Genomic DNA, 23,643 nt, shown 5'->3' with positions numbered 1-23,643 from the left:
AAAAGTATTCCTGTATCGTAGGCTGGTGGCATATGCTGGAGAGGTTAGGTGAATTTTTGGTTGAAATTTACTATTGAGAATGTCGAATAAACATTCTTGTTGTAATTCGGTTGACCAGTATCTCTGCTTGAAGTTAGCCAGAAATTCGTCTAACGACTGGAAATCATCTTTTTCTGATAAAAATGAAAATAATGCATCTGATTTTAGAAGAGAACAAAGCTGTAATTTCCATTCAAACCAAGACATACCATTTAGCTCTTGTACAGTTTGTATTTGGCGAATAAATTCAATGGCATTCAAGGATTTATTCTGGGGGTCAAACACTCCTAAGGTAGGTGTTATTTGGCTAAACCTACGCTGTTCTAGGTTACCAGAACTAGTAATATTCATTTTATCTACTCTTACGTTCAATCTCTTAATAGACTCAGTTGTACCAGTCATATGTGCTTCTAATTTATCATTAGTCTCTTGCAATCTGACTGTACACTGTTCATTTTTCTGTGAAACAAGTTCTAATTTACCTATTAGGTTAGTCTGTTTATTTCCTAACCTTTCTAGAGTCGTTACAGTACCCTCTTGTTTCTCCTGTAAAGTATCGACTTTTTGATTTATTTTTGCCGCTAAAGAATCTACTTTCTCTACTACCATAGAATCAATGCTCTCAAATTTATTTTGAATTTGGGCCTGATGCTCTTTCCACTCTGTTGTGAGACCTGAATGAAATGATTTCCACTCTTTGGTCTGTTGTTGGACGAAAACTTTATGCTTATTTTCTAATTCCAGACTCATATTTTTAAAACCTTCTTTTATTTCTTCCTCAAAACGTTTTCCTAACTCATCAACTCGAGTTGAAATCTGTGTGGTTGTTTGGTTTAATTTCTCATTCAACTCTACACTTACTTGAGAACCGACAGTATTTATTTGTTGTTTAGTTTCTTTGGAAACGGTTTCAACCCTAGAAACAACTTGATTAATACCCGTTGTAAGTGCATCCATTCTCTTACTCATGGTCTGTATCAGATTGTACATAGCAGCCATAGTAGTGGGAGAGTTATTCTCAACTTGAGGGAAATTATTTTTATTTTTTTCTATTTTGAAAATATTTTCAGATTCAGAATCATCAGGTACTTTGACTACTTCTGGTTCAGCATCAGAATTAGGTTCTGAAAAATTATCAGGCTCTTGAATTCTATCTAAATCAAGTTTAGGAGATTCGATCTGGGTTGAAGACATTTGATTTAGATTTTCCGGACAAAAGTTTGAGGAAGATATACTGCCTAAATTTCTATCTTGCATACTTGTTTCATCCAGATCAACGACTGAAGGAGATTCTTGGTTTGTAGCCATTTCTAACAAATATCTTAACCTTTCAATTTCCTAAATCTTTAAATCTTATACCGCACAATATAATTATCAATACTCTAAACATAGATTATAGTCTAGTCGTTTTTCTACCACAGAAATAACGTTTATTATCTACTTGCACAAGCATACAGTTACAGTAGCACATAAGAGTTTATAGTAATTAAAGCTTTTTTCATGAGTATATGTCGTGCCTTTCATAATAATTTTACTCTTGGAATGAGTGTGCTGAATAATTATTACAAAAATAAATGGTTTTCTTTACAATAAGTTATTCCTGCCGTGTTGACTCGGTTCATTTACTGGTAACTTGAATTTATTACTTAATATAATATATCTATTTTCTGCATAATTATATCTATCGTTTGTATTTTCTAACATTAATAAAGCTATGATTTATTCTAATACAATAAATAATTTAAAGCTTTCTTCAGACTTTACCGATAAATTTAATAATTAGCTCTTGGCTTTTCATTATATTGGTTCCATACACTATAATGAATTATTGACTAGGTTATCTTATGTAATTTTGCATTAATCTATACATTTTGTTCTCAATTACAATTTTAAGATAGACATTAGGCTTTTAATTTATATAATAGATTTAGGGTTCCTTGGTTTGGACGCCATGTGTTGGGGTTCATAATCTTGAAATCCCAATTTAGAAATATCCACTACTACCTTGGCCTATTTTTATTGAATAAATTTAATTTAGTTCCATATTTTTATATTTTAAAAGGTTCATTGTATTTTGTAATTGTTCCGAATAACTCAATCAATTAATAGGCCTAAGTTAGACATGTGGTGATGATGGATTATGCAGGAAAATTTGGCAATATAATATATATTATTGATCAACTCACCGATATATAGATTAGTCCTCATAAAAACGGTCGACACGATACGACAGCGACATATATGTGTTATCTGTCCTTCACATATGAAGCACGTTCAGTTCTCAGCACATCATCATATGGCACGATCCGACACACACCCGACAAACGATAAGATTTTTTTCTTTCACTGCACTTCCGAGGGGTGACATCACACACTATTGCCAAATTAAGGAAGGACATAGGATAGGTGGTGAATGGAATTTGATATTTCATTTTATTTCGAATTACTTTAATTTTTTTTAATAATTTGGAGAATATTATCATCTGTGGAATATTTTTGTTTTTGACTGACCATCTATCAGCTGTATGGAAAGGAGCGCTCTCTGTTATCGGAAATAGGAGATAATGAACTCAGAGATTGGCGCCTACTTTCAAAATTCTTTTGATTTAAGCTGTTTCCATTTTTATTGGAAAATATGCCGTGACACTATCAAATACAATGAAGTAATTATTAATGTTGAGTATATTAATAGAGGTGACATAGGCCTTCAATGAAAACACTTGTAAGCCAAGGGTAGCTGTCAAATACAATGAAACAATTATTAATGTTGAGTACATTAATAGAGGTGACATAGGCCTTCAATGAAAACACTTGTAAGCCAAGGGTAGCTATCAAATACAATGAAATAATCATTAATGTTGAATACATTAATAGAGGTGACATAGGCCTTCAATGAAAACACTTGTAAGCCAAGGGTAGCTGTCAAATACAATGAAATAATTATTCATGTTGAATACATTAATAGAGGAGACATAGGCCTTCAATGAAAATACTTGTAAGCCAAGGGTAGCTGTCAAATCCAATGAAACAATTATTAATGTTGAGTACAGTAATAGAGGTGACATAGGCCTTCAATGAAAACACTTGTAAGCCAAGTGTAGCTATCAAATACAATGAAATAATTATTAATGTTGAGTACATTAATAGAGGTGACATAGGCCTTCAATGAAAACATTTGTAAGCCAAGGGTAGCTATCAAATACAATGAAATAATCATTAATGTTGAGTACATTAATAGAGGCGACATGGGTCTTCAATGATTTGAATGTCAAGTTAGACATCAATACAAATAATTCAGATATGAGAATATTAATTTGAGGTTAGAAATTGAAATGCTTCACAAATAAGCCAACTGATAATTGAAAAAATAAGATTATCAATAATACAATTATTATAACCTTGAAATATCTTAGGACAGTGCTCTCAATGAGACATACACTGTAACATATTGAATTCATGTACATAGGCTCGATTTCCGAATAAGTACAGACAATTAAATGTTTTTAATTGCCGTAAAAGCTGAATAATAGCTACAAAAATAATATGAACTAACATTGAATTGTTTGAATGCAAAATAAATTAGAAATAGAGAACAACGTGGTACAGTCTCAACATGCTGTTAATTTTTTCATGAACAATTATGCAATACATGAGTAAAAAATGAAAATTGAATAAAAATATTTATATAACCTGAGTTGAATTTTGAAGAAAGAGATGTGGCCAGGCAGACAGGCAAGGAATCCACGGTACCCCAAGGAACAGCACGTTCAGCAAGCGACGACAAGATGGCCACGCAATGACGAAATGGAAGCATCAAACACAGCAGACAATTCCCCCAATGGGAATGTGAACAGGAACATGTAGAACTCCAAACAAATAATTCGAATTCCAAGTTGTGGAATTTTCAGATCGATTTCCAAACGGTAGAGATGATGAAATTGAAAGTCTGAGTTTCAAGTGGTGAAGCCATGTTGTTAGAAAAAATGGCGAGAGATGCCAACACAATACTATGGAACTTTGACAAAGTCTATCAGCGTAAATACATGAAGAAATAGATAAATAATTGAATCACAGTTGATGAATACATTTGAAGGAATATTTCACATTTAAAACGTTCAGTAAGCCAGATGAATTTGGATGAAGAAAAAAAAGACCAGAAGCGAATGTGCACTCACCGACTAGACGTGATCAAAAGACGAGAAGGCAGGCCAATGCTTTGCCAACAAAGGAGAAGACGGAAATGCCCGACACATAGGCAAACGTTCGCGACAATTTGATGAAAAAGTAGCAATTATCTTGAAAGTAAGATGCCTAAAGGACGAAATAAAATACCAAAAATTGAATAATAAAATATTAAAATGGAAATGACAAATAATATTAGAAAACACAATCTTGAATATGACTGTGACATGTAACCGTGACTGTGACGTCACCAGACAGTGTAAACAGACAAAATAACGACAACGTAGTAACGGAATGAGTATTGAAGTGGAACCGTTCCAATAAATGCTTTGTCAGATTTTACATGGGGTAATAAGAAACAGAGCCTTTTTCACGATAGTAGAAATAGCTGAAAGGAAAACAAAAAATTGGATTAAGATGCTCTATTAGTCTATTAAAAGGTTTGATGAAGAGATCGGGAGCAAACTAAGTAGTAAAGTTGTGAAAAATAGAAATTTCCGCAAAAACATGACTTTGGGTGGGTAAAGTTTTTGCAAGGGTCCATTTGAAGTGAAGATTCTCATATCAAAAAAGTTTCTGAATCCTTTGAAATTTTTATATGATATGTAGGAAGTTTCAAGGTAGCTATGTGAATTTATTGATAATTTTAAACACATACATAAAATTTAAAAAAAGTCTCATATTACCCCTGTCTCTTATTCCCCCATTCTCCCCTAAGTCCACTAATGATTTATCTTTTCATACTCTGCCTCCCCCAATGGTTTCATCACAAAAATGAATAGTGTTCATTAACAACTCAAAGCGATTCCTTGACATATATTTTGAAATATTATTAGAAAATACCTCTGACTTACTCCAATAATTTTCTATAGCAGGCAACTTGTTCAGACCCATCCTTGATACAATACCAAAAAATCTTTTTATTTCACCAGAACAAGTTGGCACCCAGTGTTTTATTCTTGCATGTTTTTTCAAGGCTTTTTAAAGTTTTGTAGCTGCATTTTTATTGGTTTCCAATACAATGATATCAATAACTTCCTTGTCAAAAAATAATGAAAAAAAGTCTGTAGGATTTCCATCATGTAATGTCTCAATTAGGTCTGGATTGATACCTACACTGGTAACAATAGGATCATAAACAAAATCATTTCCAACTCCATCATCATTGTTCCAAGTTAGTAAACCTAAATCAATATCTAAATTATTTACCTCATTATCTGAAATATTCACATTATCATTAGTATCCTCTTCAATGTTATTGTCACTCATATCACTATCATTACCGGTATTGTCATTTTCACTTGGAAAAAATTCTGAATCCAAGTCTGAATCAAGCATCTCAAAGTTGTCATCACTGCTGTCATTAAACAATCGTATATTTCCTCTTCATCTATAATTAATCCGAATTTTAAACACACAAAACACGAAAATCATAAAACAAGAAAACACAATCTCATATCTCGTTATAGGTTAGAAATCACAAACCACAAAACGATCGCATGCGACAACTGAAGCCAACCCAACCAGTGCCACCTTGAATGCTGCTGTACAGCAGTTCTACCACCACAACTTTTATTTGCTGAGAATAAATAAGATAATTATAGTTTTATTATTGACACTATTAACTTAAAAATATACAAAATTTTTGATTTTGTATCATTTCTTTCGTAACCCTCTTTTTGACTGGCTAAACATATGATTTGGAAGATTGGAATGTGAGGAACAAGAATAGAGTATAAAAACACGTGAATTGAGACTCCAGATGAGCACACAGTAAGTGAAAGAAATGCTTGCATGTGATCCCATTTGGAGTCTCATGGCTGGTTGGCAAAGTCATGAATGTGAGATCCCACATGGGGTCTCACAGCCCACCATTGCAGTATGAAAATATGTGAATGGCGGTTAAGTTGTTAAAGGCATCGTTTGTAGAAAGATTCAAATTTTTCATGTCCTTCTGGACATTCGTCATCCAGGTAGTTTTTTGGCCCACCTCTTTTTACTTTCCTTGCCCTATTAGCATAGGTAAGGAAAGTATTGCTTTCCAAAAAAAATTAAGGTACCCTAATTTCATGTTTTCTATACATTTCAAGGTCCCCTGAGTCCAAAAACATGATTTTTGGGTGTTGGTCTGTGTGTGGGTGTGTCTGTGAACACGAATACTCTATTCCTAACTAACCGATTGACTTGAAATTTTAAACTTAAGGTCCTTATACCATGAGGATCCGACAATAAGAAATTTAATAAAATTCAATTCAAAATGGCGGAAAAAATGGCAGATAATGGCTAAAAAACCATGTTTTTCACGGTTTTCTCGAAAACGGCTCTAACGATTTTCTTCAAATTTATACCCTAGATAGCTATTTATAAGCCCTATCAACTGACATGAGTCTCATTTCTGGGAAAATTGCAGGATCTCCATAATATTCCTGAGAAGAATTAATTTTGTTGAATTTCTATCACGATTTTCTCAAAAATGACCTGACCAATTTTTTTCAAATTCATACTCTGTATAGTTATATATCAGCTCTATTAACTGGCATGAATCTCCTCCCTGAGAAATTAACAGAGGGTCCACCCCATCCTTGAGAAATTTACTTTTTAAACTCCTTCTCATGCATGAGGTAGGTAGGTAGAGCAGTTTATTCAAAATAACACATATCAATATTTTATTTGTAGAACAGCTGTTTTGACAACTTTCAAAAAATCATCAAATTTCATAATTCAAACAAAGGAAAATGTACTCTGAACACAATTACAATAGTATAATCGTAGTTTTAATTATTTAGCCGCCAATTGGCATAATGTTATTCCCTAAATTATCCTCCTTAATGAGGCTTATAGATCAATGAGCAAGGAAAGTTGTGTGAGTGTACCACACCAGATTTTTCTTGTTTGTGTAGCCATGGAGAGGCACTTTTTCACCACGTGATCGTCGGGTCTTTGCATAACATGACCATACCATCTCAGCCTGGGCTCTTTAAGTTTCTCAGCAATAGGCACTACCTTAAAACTGCCATATACATGTTCATTACGGATTCTATCTTCAAGTGTAACTCCTCCTGACCACCACAGCATGCGCATTTCCGTAGTATGAAGCTTTTGCTCATGTGTTTTCAACGAAGCCCATGTTTTGCCTTCATAAAGTAAAACCGGTCGTATGCATGTTTTAGGGGAAAATCTGAAAATGAAATATTTTTATCACTTGCATTTTATATTACTTGCATATATAGAGGGAGGCAACCTCAAATTTCCAATTTAACATCATAACTTCAAAAGTTAGTACTACAAAAGTAGTTAGTACTTAGTTAGTTAGTTAGTAGTTAGTACTACAAAATCTTGTCAGATAGAAAACAAGGTGTACAATATCATGCCTGATATGTCAATAGGGCTTAATTGTTATAATATTCACCTGGGTGTTGTGAAAAAACACTCAACAATTGTACAATTTCGTACAATTCTTCCCTATTTTTTGTTCAGCTCTTTCAGGTCAAAGAAATCAGATTCACTCATTTCTTTCACCTTGTAGGGTTCACTCTGTTTCTTTGCCATTTGAATAAGAAGTGTCCATTGTGATGGAATAAAAATAGCCACGTTTTATTAATCGTTTTTTTTTCTCCTTTTCAGCATACTGCATACTGTCACCCCTCATTCTGATTATGACCGACAATCAAGAATTTCAAAGTTACAAATTTTACATCCAAAACTGATAGGCAATAAAGGTACATGCTTATCAGAAATTTGGTTTTTGTTTTGGGCAGAGCAATTATCACTGTAAATGATAACATCTTTGCCTTGACAATAGTGTTTGAGGTACTAGAGCATACAACTACCAATTTCATTTACATCTCTGCCAGCAATTCCCTCATGCCATAAGTAGCAATATCCTGCCTTTTCTGCACATAAAAAATTGTGAAATTATAAGAAGATGATTTTCTCTTATAGTGTAACTGTGATATATATCACCACAGGGAGTGGAAAGAACGGCTTGCAGATCACAACAGCACAGTATTAATTCTGGATTCTCTAAAGCTTTTTGTAAATCTTCTGCTTTTTCCTCACGTGTCCACTTTTTTCATTATCATGATCTCTGAATTTATTTTCATTTTCGATCAAAGCAGACTCATCCAAGGATTTTCTTGTTTCACATAAAACACACTTGTCCTTCTTAGGAATATGAAAAAAAGATTAAATTCATTATTAAAAATATTGTCATACTGATGAAACTTAGCATGGGGAATACCATCTTCAATGCATTTTTCTTTGTATAAACGGTACATACTACTCAGGTTTAAATTAAACTTCCATCATATTTATTCCCTAGCTGAATCTTTTTGGCAGTAATGTGATTGGATATTATATGAAAATGAGTTAATATGATCACGAATGGAAGCTTTTATGACATTAGAGATCACCTTCCTTTTGCCATGTTTCCCTTGTTCACTTTCCAAGAGAATGCCTGTGGGAGTTGATTTTCTCATAGTTGTATGAATGAATTTGTTACTAATGGATAAAGTGTCCAAAAACAATTTACACACCCTAACATTATTATTATCAATACAAAAATTATATGAATAATTCAAGAAACTACTGCTATCTGGCTTGGGATTTCGATACTTTGGCATTTTCGACATTTCTCCCCACAACCAGGTTTCAATTGCCTAGCCTCAACAGGCCTCTTTGCAGAATTGATGTAAGCAATACCTGAAGTATTACAGTGCTTAGTTACATTTTTTTGCCCATGTGGCACGATTCCTCTTTCTTTTTCGAGAAAAATTGCCCTCATTACCTGAGATAATACTGTAGGTACTATTTATTATTAATATTATACAATGACAGTTTGAGATGAATAAAACTAGTTCTTTATTGGACAAATGGACATGCTTTTTCTGGAAAAAATTAAATTGTTATTGTTTTTTAAGAACAACACTTGTAGCAAACATATTTCTTAATTCTCTTTTTTTACCAGCACATTTTTCGTGAACCCAATTCTCACAAATTAAACATTGCACTATATTCTCAACAGTATCTTCTTTGCAGATTGAACAAATCCACTCTCCAGCATTCACTTCAACTATTACATCACTCTGGGTGGAATATCCAGCTTGGTTGAGGATCGCTCGATTTTTTTCTTCATTTGACAAATCAGTTTCCTGTGGTTTACTGGTTTTAGTTGATGTCCTGGTTGTCTTTCTTCTTGTTGTGTTGCGCAACATTCCTGGAACCTTCTGATTTGTTTCGATCACTTACATTGTTTTGGGCAATGGTTTGATTTCCATCTGAAGTTCCTTCACCTTTCCCCTAGCAAGTTTGAGCTCATGAGCTAGTTCGATTTGATTTTTGTATGGGCTGCTTGTTAAAAAACAGCTTTCTGTATCTTTGAAGTAGACCTTCATTGAATTTCGAAATTGAATTGATTGAACTGTTAAGAGAGTTTACTTCAAGATTTTCATTTTTGTCCAAGTTTGAATTTTCTTTGTCTAAATAATCACCTTTCTCTAGTTTCTCTACTGAAGATCTGTTGAGGCACTCGGCTGGCAAAAAGTCCATCTCAGAAAAGATTGAAGCGTCAACAGACCAAACACCACTACATTTGAAGCCAGGCATTTGAATATAGAAATTGGCCATTTTTTGTGTATTTGAATATGGACTTGACAACACTCAACAATAAATTTTTAATTTTTCGACCGAATTTGACTTATGATGCATAATTATGAACACATGAAAACATTTTTTATGATTACCCTATTAATTTTTGAGATGCAAGCACTCAAATTATAATTTTTCGGGACAGAAAATTTTTAATTCGGTAAGAGATGAATTTATGATATTTTTAGGATGATTTCTTCATGGTATTATTGATTGAATTTTATAAGATGACTGAAAATAACTTAATCTTGAGTTATTTTTGGTAATTTTCTGAAAACTGAAATTGTCCTAAATATCCATGAAATTATCTATTATTAATTATTCAAGCAAAGATTAATTGAATTTTATTTGTTTTATCAATTTCTCTCCAAGATTGATCATTCTATCTAATCTCGTGTGTCAATCTATACAATCTGTATGTGTCTATTGGATCTACACTACTATTTGTCAAAAAGCTTTGAATAATATTATAATGCTATCCAAATTTGGAATGCATTTTTATTAATTATAATTTGTTTTTCAGGATTGAATTAGAATAGAGAGAATTATACAATATAATTAATCATAATAGAGAGTCCCACACAAAAGTAAGTCACTACTTTCTTACCGTTGTAAGCCCCTTTCTTGGTTTATATTATTTATTATCCAAAAACTTGAAAGCTTCATAGGCAAACCAACGGCTTACATAAATTTCATCTCTTCCTGAAAAAAATAAATCTAGAAGGTATGAAAATATGTAAAATACCTACAATTTATGAGTGATGGTATACATTCAGTAAGTTGTAAATACTTTCAATAATTTCACAAGTCCACAAATTTAAATTTACTAGAAAAATTAGAATTATTTTGAGAACTTTATCATAGAAAATTTCACTGTTCTGTCGAACCCAGACACATAATTGTAGAAAGAAATCTCGGTTACTTCAAGAAATGCATTGTTGACTTGTTGTCTACGCAATTCTGTCTTCAGCAGTGTAAAATGTACGAATGGAATTTACAAAATAAACATACAGTAGCCTAATGTTTGAATTGAACATAGAATACTGTATATATATATATATATGATCAAAGTTAAAGTTAGAATTCAAAGCACATTGATTTTATATTTAAGAAAGCTATAACATAAATTTGGAAGTTTTAAATCATTACACAGGTTTCTTTGTATTGAGGCTCAGATCTTCAATACAATTCAACTGTCTTTGTCTCCTATTATAAATAATAAACTAGCTGTACTAAAAATGTTAATCATACAATAAAAATTGAATAAGATTCTCTATCAATTTGTTTAAATAATTCAACTTACCTTTGCCAGTACTTTTGCTATTAGTAATTTTCAGTTTCTCTTGCCGGTATGACGATTGAAGATTTTGAATTTTTTTTTAATCTCTTCTTTTACCAAGCTCCTCTGATATTCCTCTCCAAGCATCTCTCACCATACGCTTCTATAATTCTTAAAAGAACTTCACTCCATTTCGAACTGACCGCTTAAAAAATGAACTAACCTCAAAAATGTGGAATGTTCAACCCAGCTGATCGGGTGGCAAAAATAAAATAATCTGACCAGGGGATTGCTGGGTAGCCTAATAATACATACATTAGGTTTATTAATTATGTTTGTATAATAAATATTATGATTATTGCATTTATTTTAATATTTTATTATAAAATTTAATTCTTGTCAATGTTTCAAAAGGTGGAAGGCTTGGTTGGGAGTTCGGCTTCTTTCTTCTAAATCCTAATATGTTGGTACCTATTATAATAAATGCTTTTATAACTTTATATTATTTAATTTAATAAATGATTATTAATTTTGATTTTATTTGCCAACACAGAAATCATAACTATTAACAAACATTACAAACAAAAATGTTGAACACGCATGCTAAACTATTGGTTAATTCGACGTTTGACCTAGGAGCTTGCCAAGCGCGACCTCTGTTATAACATGCTCTTCTCGCGTACCACTCTTGCTCCTCGGTCGATTATCAATCGCTCTGCTGGAGTGACGTTCGGTTGCAGAGCAGAGCGAAAGTCTGTACGCACCTTTATATTACTGTCCCGTATGTCATGATTGGAGATGAGGCTTATCCACTCCTACCGAATTTTTTGAAACCTTTTAACAGAGCAAACTTACAGGCTGACGAAGAATACTACATTTCAAGATTATCAATGGCACGAAGAACTGTTGAATGTACATTTGGAATTCTCTATGCAAAATGGAGAGTATCAGGAACAACCATTCAAACTTCAGCCGAGTTGGCTGACAACATTATTGAGTGTATTTGCTTATTGCATAATGTAAGAATAGACAAAGAAGGAATGGAACCTAACTTTAATGAAGTAAAATACTTGCTACCAATACCATTCACAACAGGTAGACCTACTGGCAGGCCAGATAACAGCCAAAAAAATACGAAACCTTTTCAAATGTTCTTAGGTAAAAATCCATCATTGTATTAAATTGTAGAATCAATGCAATTTCTCTCCACAATTTGTTCAAGACAAATCTATTATGGTGATTTTATTACTTTTATCCCATAATGCTGGTCTCATAAAAACTTGAGCTATTGAATTGTTGATGTCCATGTTTGTACTTTGTAGTCTACAACCTGATACTAGCTTCAAAAATGGGCTGAATCATTATCGATGGTCAGGACCCAAGATTGATTTTCATTGGCGCTACAACATGAACAGGCCTATCGTTTATTGCACGTTGGTATTATCAACGTGTTGCTAGAATCATAGCTTTTATCACTAATTGCAGCTCCAACATAAACGTACTCTTACCCTTTGATATCCAATAAGGCATAGCATTGCATGTGAGTCAGCTATGGCTGATGCGGCCTGGGTGACCAGCTAGGTGTGAGCCACAGATGGATCACATGGCCTTGTTACTCAATAGTGTGTGGGCCAAATGTGGCTCATTTGGCAGTCAATGTGCTGACTGGATAGTGCTGGATAGTCTTTGCAAATCATAAAAATCTGTGTGTTTCAGCTCAGTGACATTGTATGGCTTCACGTTTCTCCTTTGTCAATTAGAGCTGGCAGTTCTAAATATATTTAGCTAGTCATGCATAGCATATACCGTACAGATAAAAATGTCTTATGTTTTTCAATTGCACTGTGCATGCTTTCGCACTCCATCATGGAATGCTCTGACTAGGAATCTGTGCTCAATTGTTTCTATTTGTGTGGTTTGAGCCAAGTACCACAACAATGCTTTGTTTTCAAAACAACGTTTTGGTTTCGATTTCGACCCCCACATGTATCTGAGAACAAGGAAACACCTCAATCACATGTGGCGGTAGACATTTCAGGTAAACGTATAGGCACTTTTCAACTTCTATCTCTGACCATGTGAAAAAATGACCATTATTTGGCGTTGCTCCATCAAAAATTATTGAATAGTAACAGCGAAGTTTTCCTGTGTAATACATTGGAGACACATCGCTGCTAGGGATTTGTAACACACTTTGTAGGTGAAAATAGCTGTTACGAATTTTTATCATTTTCTATCCTGTCATATTTTACACAATAACTCGTTTTTTGGCCTGAAAAAATATATAATTCAAGCAAAATACATGCTTGAATGTTGTCAAGTTAACTGTTAACTGGCGTTGGTTGTGCATTCAAACATTCATCTTTCAGTCCAGAAAACTTCCCCCTATCCACGTCAGTGTGCAAGAAGGCCTAACTGCTGCTTGTGGAAGAGTTGTTTCAGACAAGATTCGGCAAGCGGGTTTTTGCCAGGTCTGCTATCTTATGATTGCACCTTGGAATGTAAATTGAATTTAGTTGAAAATACATGATAGTAATACTTCTCTTACACAGGCTGCTTGTTCTCAGACTGGCATGTTTCAACATACAGGTCATACATTTTCTTTACATTCAAATTAGGGGACTAATATTTCTTATTCATATTGTCTTTCAGCAAATAGTAGCTCTGATAAGAAGGAAAAAACTTAAGACTCCATATGAGCAATGGCATCTCTGTCATCTGTCTTGTTACTAGAAGGAGCTTTCACTCTGCTGTCAATAACAGCATGAACAACTTCTGGTTTGATAAGACATCGGTACATTTTACCCTAACTAACCTAAAAGATTCCCAGAAAAAATTGTTTGCATGCTCTTGTACTTTCATTATCTTTTTCAATATAATAGTGAAACACTGTTGATTTAGCAAACCACTTTCATCATGAGTTCGTGATGACATTTAACGATTTTAGACATTTTAACCGAACTTTGCAAAAATATATTTTGTTTAGAGTAATCATGTAATTTCCAAAATGAATTGAAAAACATTTCTAACACTGTTTGTGAGGCAAACTTGAGTGAGCATTTCGTATTACATTTACAAACAGAATTTTGCTTGAATATATTTGCAGCGGCAGGTCTATGTTTGTGACCAGGTGACACTTTGCCTTCATTAATAAATCTGTCAGATCAAAACACAAGTAAGGAATATAATAATGGAAATTCAGTTTTTATTCATATAATTGGGTAATGTGTCATGATGATATAGGATAGTTCCAGCATTAATCATGATAAATGTGAACACTCCCAATAGTCATTGATATTGATAATATCAATTATGATGTACAGTTGCACAGCCAAACGCCGCACACGCTGCTTGGTACTACTGTGCAAACCACTGTCTAGCTTATAGCATTGATGTACAGTAGTGATATCATCACATATTTTATGTTTACGACTTGCAAAATAAATTATAAAATTCATAGAATGTACAATACTAACAGTATTCAGTACCAATACTATTCCACATTACGGTATTAATAGTAAATAATAATTTATTCTATCCTTCCAAATACTAAAAGTAATTTTAAATATGAATTTAGTAATGGGAGGGCTGCACCCAAGAGTACTAATTGAGGAGCTTTCAGTGAAAATAGGATCAGTCATAATATTTGAGAAATGAGCATCAGGAATGCCAAATTACTCCTTAAGAAGTCATTTATGAAGAGTTCAGTCGCAGAAATTATGATGAAAGTATTTTGTCCTATTTACAAGGAATGTTTCAGCAGTGATTTTCAAAAAAATCAATGAACTTATTCAAAATTCAATAATACAAAGTACATTTTGCATTGTACAAGATTAATCTAAGGTTCAATCATGAGACGAACCTTCATAAGAGCCTTTTTATCCTTTTTGAATGATTGCATTCACTCCCCACTTGATTTTAAGTTAATCTCCTTTTCCTTGAAACTGTGGAAATTTGTTCATTAACTCTTCATTTTTCTTTTGTAGGACGTCCTGTTCCCAGCATTAATTCTCCAGCAAAGAAGTCATTCAAAATTGTTATTTCCTCACTACTTTGCTTTTTTTGATAACTATTCCTTTCGCAGACCTTTTGATGGGATGTGAAGGTGATAATGATTTTGAACACGAATTTCTCTTGTTAAGAGGTGCTTGAGCAGTCAGTATTGGATCTTTCCAGATCTGGAGGTATATTTCTGTCAAACTCATAGATTGATTTTCTAGTAATTTCAAATTATCTCCTGAATGTGTTTTTGTTTCTTCTGTGTGTTCTCCATATTTTCCATGATCACTGGAACTCTCAGTATTTGCAGTTGAAGGAACTCATTGAGTCTCTTTCCTTTATGTTCCATCATACTTCCTCGCTCCGAAGTGAGGAATATACTACTCATTTGAGTTTTTAAAATGGCCTCCTCAGTGATTTAGTAATAGTGTCTGTGCGTTGAAGGATTATGGCCCATATGTTTGCACAAAGCATGGAAGTTTCCCTCTGATAGGTTCATTAGCTGTGATGCAGTGCTGATCTTTTTCCTCAATTTTGTAGATGTTAACTCAGAAGGTAGATTTGCCCCACACTCAGATCTAATTTCTTTGATAGCTTCCGAGCATCTTATGCAAAACTATCAGGGCACCCGTGCTTCGCTACGGGAATTAAAAGATAAGATTATTTTTGTGAAACATTTATAATCTAAATTCTACTAAAATTGTTATAATAGTTTTTGAGGTTAGGCCACAACTTGACATGATAATTATTGAGTCGAATCATTTGAATAATCATTGATGTGTTGGAACTGCTCTGTAGAATAGTAGTCCAATTGCAGAGAATTTTGTAGATTATTGGGCGGGGCTCGACCAAGAGTCGACCTCTTAATAAAGTACAATTATTGATTATTTTAAACGAGAATGAACAGTATCAACTACCGTCTATAGAAGGCATAGACAAGACAGAGGATCGGCAAAGTTGTTCTCCTATCTTTCTCCACTGACATTATAATGTGGACCTCACTATAGGAATATTGACAAAAATAAAGTGCAAGTTTGCATAGCCTAGAAACAAAATAATCAATTCAGAACCAAATATAACAATTCTAAGCAATTCAAATAGGCTACAGTTATTTGATTCACTGTTGAACCGATTTTCTGTGATATTTTTGAAAACAACCTTGTGTTTCACTCAAGCAGAGTTATACATTATAAAAAGTACACATCCAGAATGTCTGCTTTGTTTTTTTCCTTTGTGCTGCACAATGCACATCTCCTTCTTGTTGTTCTCTGTGGCTGATGATTGGATCCAGATTGTCTTATTGCTATTGGCACATTTGGCTTGAATCTTTTCACATTTTTGTCTGCTGAGACAGGCCTTGATGTGGACGCTCCCTCAACATGTGATTCACTTGTTAGCACAAAAACAACATTTCGTCTGAAATCTTTCATTGTGTGCCAGTCTATGGGCAAACATTTGTGTAGAATGAAGGAATTGACAACAGCAGCATCAATAAAGTGAAAAAAGTCCTGTGCCACCACTTGCAGCTCCTACTATCAATTTCTTAAGTTGTCTTCATCTGTTCAAACTTGTCTACAAAATTCATATTTTTATTGTAATCCACAATTGCTGCTGGGCATGAGAATCCTACTCTTACTCCAGTTATTGATCTCCTCATCACTTGATCAACTTCCATAGGATTGTGGAAGTTTGATAACAAATGAACAACAATATTGTCCTACTCTTACTCCAGTTATTGATCTCCTCATCACTTGATCAACTTCCATAGGATTGTGGAAGTTTGATAACAAATGAACAGCAATATTGTCCTTCCATTTCATGGCAATAATTGTTTCACTAGCATACCACCCATGTTCACCACGTCACGATTTTTAGGTGATTTCGATTTTTGGTAACAGCTACACGCGCCCGCTCGGGAGAGCCTACACACTCACGGATTTTGCCCGAGCCGAGCCGAGCCGCGCCAGTAGCTCTTGACAGATTTGGCCTGGCTCGGCTCGCAATAAAATCATCTACACACTCACAAATTTCTCCTGAGCCGATCCAAGACAAGCCAAATCTGTAGGTGTGTAGGGCCCTTAAGGAGCATAAGAAACTGCTTGAGACTCTGTTGGAAACAAGGTTGCTATTGCTTGAGCCCATGCAATAAATAAGAAACTGCTTGAGACTCCGTTGGAAACAAGGTTGCTATTGCTTGAGCCCATGCAATAAATAAGAAACTGCTTGAGATTCCATTGGAAACACGGCTGCTATTGCTTGAGCCCATGCAATAGATAAGAAACTGCTTGAGACTCTGTTGGAAACAAGGTTGCTATTGCTTGAGCCCATACAATAAATAAGAAACTGCTTGAGACTCTATTGGAAACAAGTTTGCTATTGCTTAAGCCCATACAATAAATAAGAAACTGCTTGAGACTCCGTTGGAAACAAGGTTGCTATTGCTTGAGCCCATGCAATAAATAAGAAACTGCTTGAGACTCTGTTAGAAACAAGGTTGCTATTGCTTGAGCCCATGCAATAAATAAGAAACTTCTTGAGACTCCATTGGAAACAAGGTTGCTATTGCTTGAGCCCATGCAATAAATTTAGGCCCAAGAAAAAGGAAACATTTTTGAAATAATGTACAATTAGCTCTTGGGCACATTACCAACTGCTGAGTTACTTGACGTGTTAATTGAGTGCTGGCTCTCATATCCCCACCAATTTTGTAACTGCCACCACTCATTCTATAGAACAGTGCAAGCACCTTGAATATGTAGAGTTAACAAAGTGGAAAAGCTTCCATAATCTGCTTGAAAAGCAGAAATGAACACGTTTGTCTATTTACACCAAGTAAGACCCTCACCACAGCCTTTTGTAAAGTTAAAATTGGTCTTAAATGAGAGATATAAGTTGAGGCCCAACATGCAATTCCATAGTCCAGTTTAGAATTTACAAAAGCAAAATATAACTGGCGCAAGACACTGAAAGGAGGGAATTGTCGCAGATTATAGAAATTTCTTAAAATAATTAATAAAATTTTCTCAGGCTAAGCACATGCAAATTCCAAGACAACTTTTCATCCACAATCAGTCCAAGATACTTAATTGACTCAGTTTGCTCAACGTTACAGCAAACACATTGCAACTCATTGCATCCAATTACATGGTACTTGAGAGGGGTATCAAATACAAAAGGGTTTGACAAGGTGAAATTTAAAAACTTTGTTTTAACGGCATTCAATGATTATCTATTGCAATCAAACCAAAGTCTCAGGCTATTTAGATCTAGTTGCATCATCTTCTACAATTCATGAACATCTTCAAAAGCATATGAGAATGCGGTATCATCAGCAAAAGATGTGGCAGATCCAATGAATTTCATGAGAGAATAGATCATTGATATATACCAATAATAACAGTGGTCCAAGAACCGATCCTTGCGGAACTCTGTTTGTAAAATGGAGTGTTTCACTTTTAACAGCACCAATCTCAACATATTGCTTTCTATTCCATAAATAAGATTTCATCCACTCCAATGCTGTACCCCTTATACCAGCTGAGAATAGCTTGTGGGTTAAGATCGAGTGATCTACTGTATCAAAAGCTTTACTTATGTCAAGAAACAAACCCGAAACTCTATTTTCAAGTATTCAGACCTGAATATAATCTTGAAATAAAATGATATAATGCCATCTCAGTGCTTAATCCCTCCTGAAAGCCAAACTGTCCCGCATAGAAAAAGTTGTTACTATTTAAAAATTGAAATATCCTTCTTCTTACCATTTTTTCAAAAATCTTAGAAAATATTGATAACAGGGATATGGGCCTGTAATTTGTTGGATTTGATTTATCTCCCCCCTTATGCACGGGAATAACCTTGGTAATTTTCAGAGCGTCAGGAAAAATCCCACTTAAAATACTTGAGTTGAATATGTTATGCAAAACCGGTACTATTGCAATAGAAATTTTCTTAAGTAGATGAGAAGAGATATTGTCAGGTCCGGGAGACTTACCATCCTCCAATGACTGGATTTCTGTGAGGATTTCATTGTAATAATCAATAGGTGTCAAAAAAAAAAATAGAATTGCATATACGGCTAGTTTTGAATTTCGTCTTGTAATTATTAATCATGTTTTGATTTACCTGAGTTATTGAAGAAACCAACCTGCCAGCGACATCAGTGAAATATTTATTAAAGGCTACTGTAATTGATTTCAAATCTGTTAGGACCGCATAATCTATTCTCAAATTATCATTTAACATTTCTTACTACACAACTTGTTTATCTCTTCCATTGTGTCCTGGCTGGCAAGCTACTCAAATTAAAAGAATATTTATGTTTCTCCTCTTTAATCCAATTTCTGATCTCATTTTTTTAAAGTATTGAAAGAATTTCTAAGTCTGACATTATCTGGATTTCTACTAAGAGATTTAAATAGTTTGTCACGATTATAGATAGCCACACAAAGCCCATCCGTCATCCATGGTTTAAGCTTTTTCAAACCAGTATGACGTTGATTTAATACAGTAGCTTTGGATTTTTGATATATATAAGGTCAGCACTTCCATAAATAAAGACATTTTTGTGTTCACATTGTCCATAGAAAATAACAATCCCCAATCATGCTGCATCAGTAGCATTTTCAATTTAAATCTATCTTTTCTTTTCTCCCAATAATAGGATTCTCATTACAAACACTAGAACCTTCAATAGAAATCGAAACAGCGCAGTGATCAGTTATTAGAGTTTTGATAACAGCACTTCTGACATTATGATTGTGTTTCATCGTTCTCAAGAGTATATGATCTATACATGTAGAGGTGGCAGGCGTTACTCTAGTATCAATGTCGATTAGAGACTGTAAACCATTACTACTAAGTAATTCAAGGTATTGAAAGGAACTATTGTTATTTATAGTGTTTATATTTATATTTAAATCACCCAGTAACACAAAATCAGAGTCTCCATTCAGCGACAAAAACTCATTAAGACTATTCAAAAATTGAGCAGTTTCAACACCGTGCCACCTATACAGACACAGAATATTGAATTTGTAATTTATCATTCTAAAAATAAAGAGTTAGAACCTAAGATTTTGGAAGGTATTTAGCCCAGTCAATAAAGGTTTTTTCGATCCAAAAATTAAATAAAAGCTGAATCTTTTACCATCGATAGAACCCTCCCAGAGGGTCATTCTCTCAAAAGTCCCAAGAAATCCCCTTGGAGCTTTCTCCCCTAGCCCCGTCAAAGTTGAAAAATGCAGGTAATGACGGTAAATCAATTATCTCTGTACCCATTGATCGGAAACAGTTCTATTATATGCCATTTGATTTGTTACATTATGGACTACAATATAAATTATAATTATTCATTTTTCTAATAACATTAACAGTTTTCTTGATAAGATAATATATATGTAAAAATGTAGGGGGTTTGCGATTTGATTTTTTTGTTTTCTTAGATAAACTTCAAAGCAAGTAGTTTTAAAAAAAATGAGCTAGATAATTAATGTAGCCACTCTCATTGCAAATCCATTGATGTATATTGTTATGTATTTGTGATTCGATTTGATGCCGTGGAAGGGGAAACAGTCAACGCGGAACGGCGCGGCTGACTCTCTTAGCCATAGTAAACAGCAAACTGGAAATCAATTATCTCTGTAACCATTAATCGGAAAAAATCTTTCATATGTCATTCAATTCGTTAAATTAAGTACTACAATATTAGTCAGATTCATTTCCTCAATAAATCGAACAGTTTCCTTGATAAAACAATATAATGTAAAAATTTAGGGGTTTTTCGATTTGATTTTTTTGTTTTCCCCGATTAACTTCGAAGCAAGTAATTTTAAAGAACAATTATTGTAGCCGCATTCATTGCAAATCCATTGGTGTATATTGTTATGTATTTGCAATTCAAGTTGACGCTGTGGAAGGGGAAACAGCCGACGCAGCTGACTCCCTTCACCATAGTAAACAGAACAATACTGCTGTCTACATTGCATCTCATTTACACTATGGCGCTCGAAACAATTCATTTTGTATATTGTTTTGACATGTGCTGTATATAGATTTTCACTTTTCAATACTCTAAAAAAATATAACAATTTTCTTGATTCAACCATGCTCATGATAAAAATGCTCAGGATTTCGTTGTTTGCTCACAGAATTTATTATATTAATTTGAAGTGTGCCTTCTCCATAAGAGTCAGAGGTAACTCAATTTGATAACTCTAGTTTCAGATATTGATGTTTCTCAACGAAGTTTCATAATATATTATGTGTCCGACTCCTTCATCTTATCCTTATTTTGTGAAAAATGAAGATTCAAAATTTCTTTTCATAGCTTTTCTTGTGTTTTATCTTGTTTCATCACTCTTTATAATTTAAACACTTGATAATGGAATGAATATCATCAGATCACGTGAACAAAAAAATAAAAGGGTGGGCCTACCAGAGATACTATATGATAACACTGTACTCCTGATAAGTTGAAAATTTTCAAGCTGAAAGTAGATTAATTTTTTGCACATTCGGTTCAAATATTAACAAATGTTATCAAATATTACCAATATTATCACATATAGTGAGAACGAATTACTGTGAAGCTTTCTATTCTCACTGAACCTGAAGAGGCAATACCAAGCCAGAATCGCAGTTCCATTCAAATCATTATTATCAGAGATTTCAAATTGATGCTATGTAACTATGGATGTTATCCCCATCTCACAATTTCCCTATTTCTCCTTATCCTGATTCAGAATAAAGTAGTTGATCTCTATAATCACAAAAATCAATGTACAGTACCTATGATAAATAGTAAAAATAAAAAAAAAATCTAATAATAATGCAACTTTTTCTAGGTACGAATTTCAAGGCTCATAAAATGACTTTTTCTCAATCACAGGCAGAATTTCCAATGATCATCATAATAGTAAATTAATGGGAATTGTTTGTATTGTACATTGTTCGACGTAAGATAAGCTACATGTTTAAGGTAATCAACGTATTTAGGATTATCATGTTTATGAATGAAAGCGAGACTGTGATAGAAGATTAGTCAAACTGAAATATAAACATTATATACATACAATGCATATTTCCGATCAACTATAATTACAAATGATAGTATCAAGCCGAAATGGATTGAGCAACTGAATTTCAAAGTTACTATCCACTGTTCAAATCGCACTGTGATTGTTATTGATTTGTTTTATGTTATCAGGTACATTATTAAAAAATTTTGGACTCACAAAGACAAAAGATTTTTGAAAAAAGTTTTATAAGCTTTAGGTGGTCTTAAAAAATTGTTTGTTACACTTCTTGTTGCATATAAATGATAACCCTCATACATTTGCCTACTACAATCCCCGGATTGCATAAAGAAAGAAGATAATACTTTAAAATCATAGATGTAGCGCAAAGGTAAACAATTGTACATTTGGAAAATTGGGAATGAGTGCTCGGTTCTCCTTACACCCTTCATAACACGGACTATTGATTTTTGCATAGTGACTAACGGCTTTATATGTGTTTTATAAGTGGAGCCCCAACAGGTTATTCCATAGTTCAACTTAGAATCTACAAGAGCAAAATACAATTGTCTTAAAACCTGTTGAGGTAAAAGTTTTCTAAGAAAGTAGAATTTTCTTAAAAGTATCAAAAGATATGTTTTCAAATTATGCATATGGTGTGTCCATGTGAGCCTCTCATCTAACAATACACCAAGATATCTTACACTGTCAGATTGCTGTACTATTTGGCAATCACAATTTAACTGATCACATGCGTAATTATGAAATTTAAGCGTTGAAGGAAATTGCCAAGATGTGGTTAATGTAAAAAGCAAATATTTGCTTTTGGATACATTCAGAGAAAGACCATTACAGTTGAACCAGACAAGTAATTTATGCAAATCCTCCTGCATCTTGAAAAATAGATTTTCACTGTCTGCACCGCAATATGAAAAAGCAGTATCATCCGCGAATGAGACCGGCAATCCATTAAAGTCTCCTGAAAAGAGATCATTTATAAATATGAGGAATAACACAGGGCCCAAAACTGAACCATGTGGCACCCCATAATCAACACTCAAAACCTCACTTCTCGTATTTCCAACAGAAACATATTGGTGTCGATTACTCAGATAGGAGACAAACCAACTATGCGCAACACCTCTAATGCCCACTCTTAACAGCTTATCAAGTAGTAGAGAATGATTTACAGTATCAAAAGCTTTTTTTATATCAAGAAATAGACCTGATATACATGAAGGCAATTTGGAATTGAGATTGTTATGTATTGAAGCCAAGAAACTCTCAAGAGCCATTTCAGTGTTGAAACCCTCCCTGAAACCAAACTGATGGCAATAGAAGAAATTGTTTGAATTTAGAAAGTTAAGGAATCTTATTTTAACAATTTTTTCCAAAAGTTTTGAAAACACTGAAACCAGAGATATGGGCCTGTAATTAGTAAGATTAGAATGTGAGCCACTTTTATAAATAGGAATAACCTTA

At 33.8% G+C, this 23,643-nt stretch overlaps 1 protein-coding gene across 7 annotated transcripts in view; it reads left to right on the top strand.

Moving 5' to 3' along the window:
• LOC111043948 (fukutin-related protein) overlaps nucleotides 1–23,643 on the top strand; it is a 248,882-nt gene that overhangs the window by 66,629 nt on the left and 158,610 nt on the right. The window contains exon 4 of one of the 7 annotated variants that reach the window (XM_039422339.1): nucleotides 15,133–16,803. The exons of 3 other annotated variants lie outside the window; for them this stretch is intronic. In XM_039422339.1, coding sequence (XP_039278273.1) covers nucleotides 15,133–15,212 — 80 coding nt within the window. In that variant the 3' untranslated portion in view covers nucleotides 15,213–16,803. 3 more of the 7 variants (XM_039422343.1, XM_039422345.1, XM_039422338.1) reach the window with 3 other exon arrangements.

The sequence above is a fragment of the Nilaparvata lugens genome, chromosome 2, assembly GCF_014356525.2.
Source record: "Nilaparvata lugens isolate BPH chromosome 2, ASM1435652v1, whole genome shotgun sequence".
Classification (NCBI taxonomy): domain Eukaryota; kingdom Metazoa; phylum Arthropoda; class Insecta; order Hemiptera; family Delphacidae; genus Nilaparvata; species Nilaparvata lugens.
Note: the sequence above shows the minus strand (reverse complement) of the source record. Positions and strands in the feature narration are given on the sequence as shown.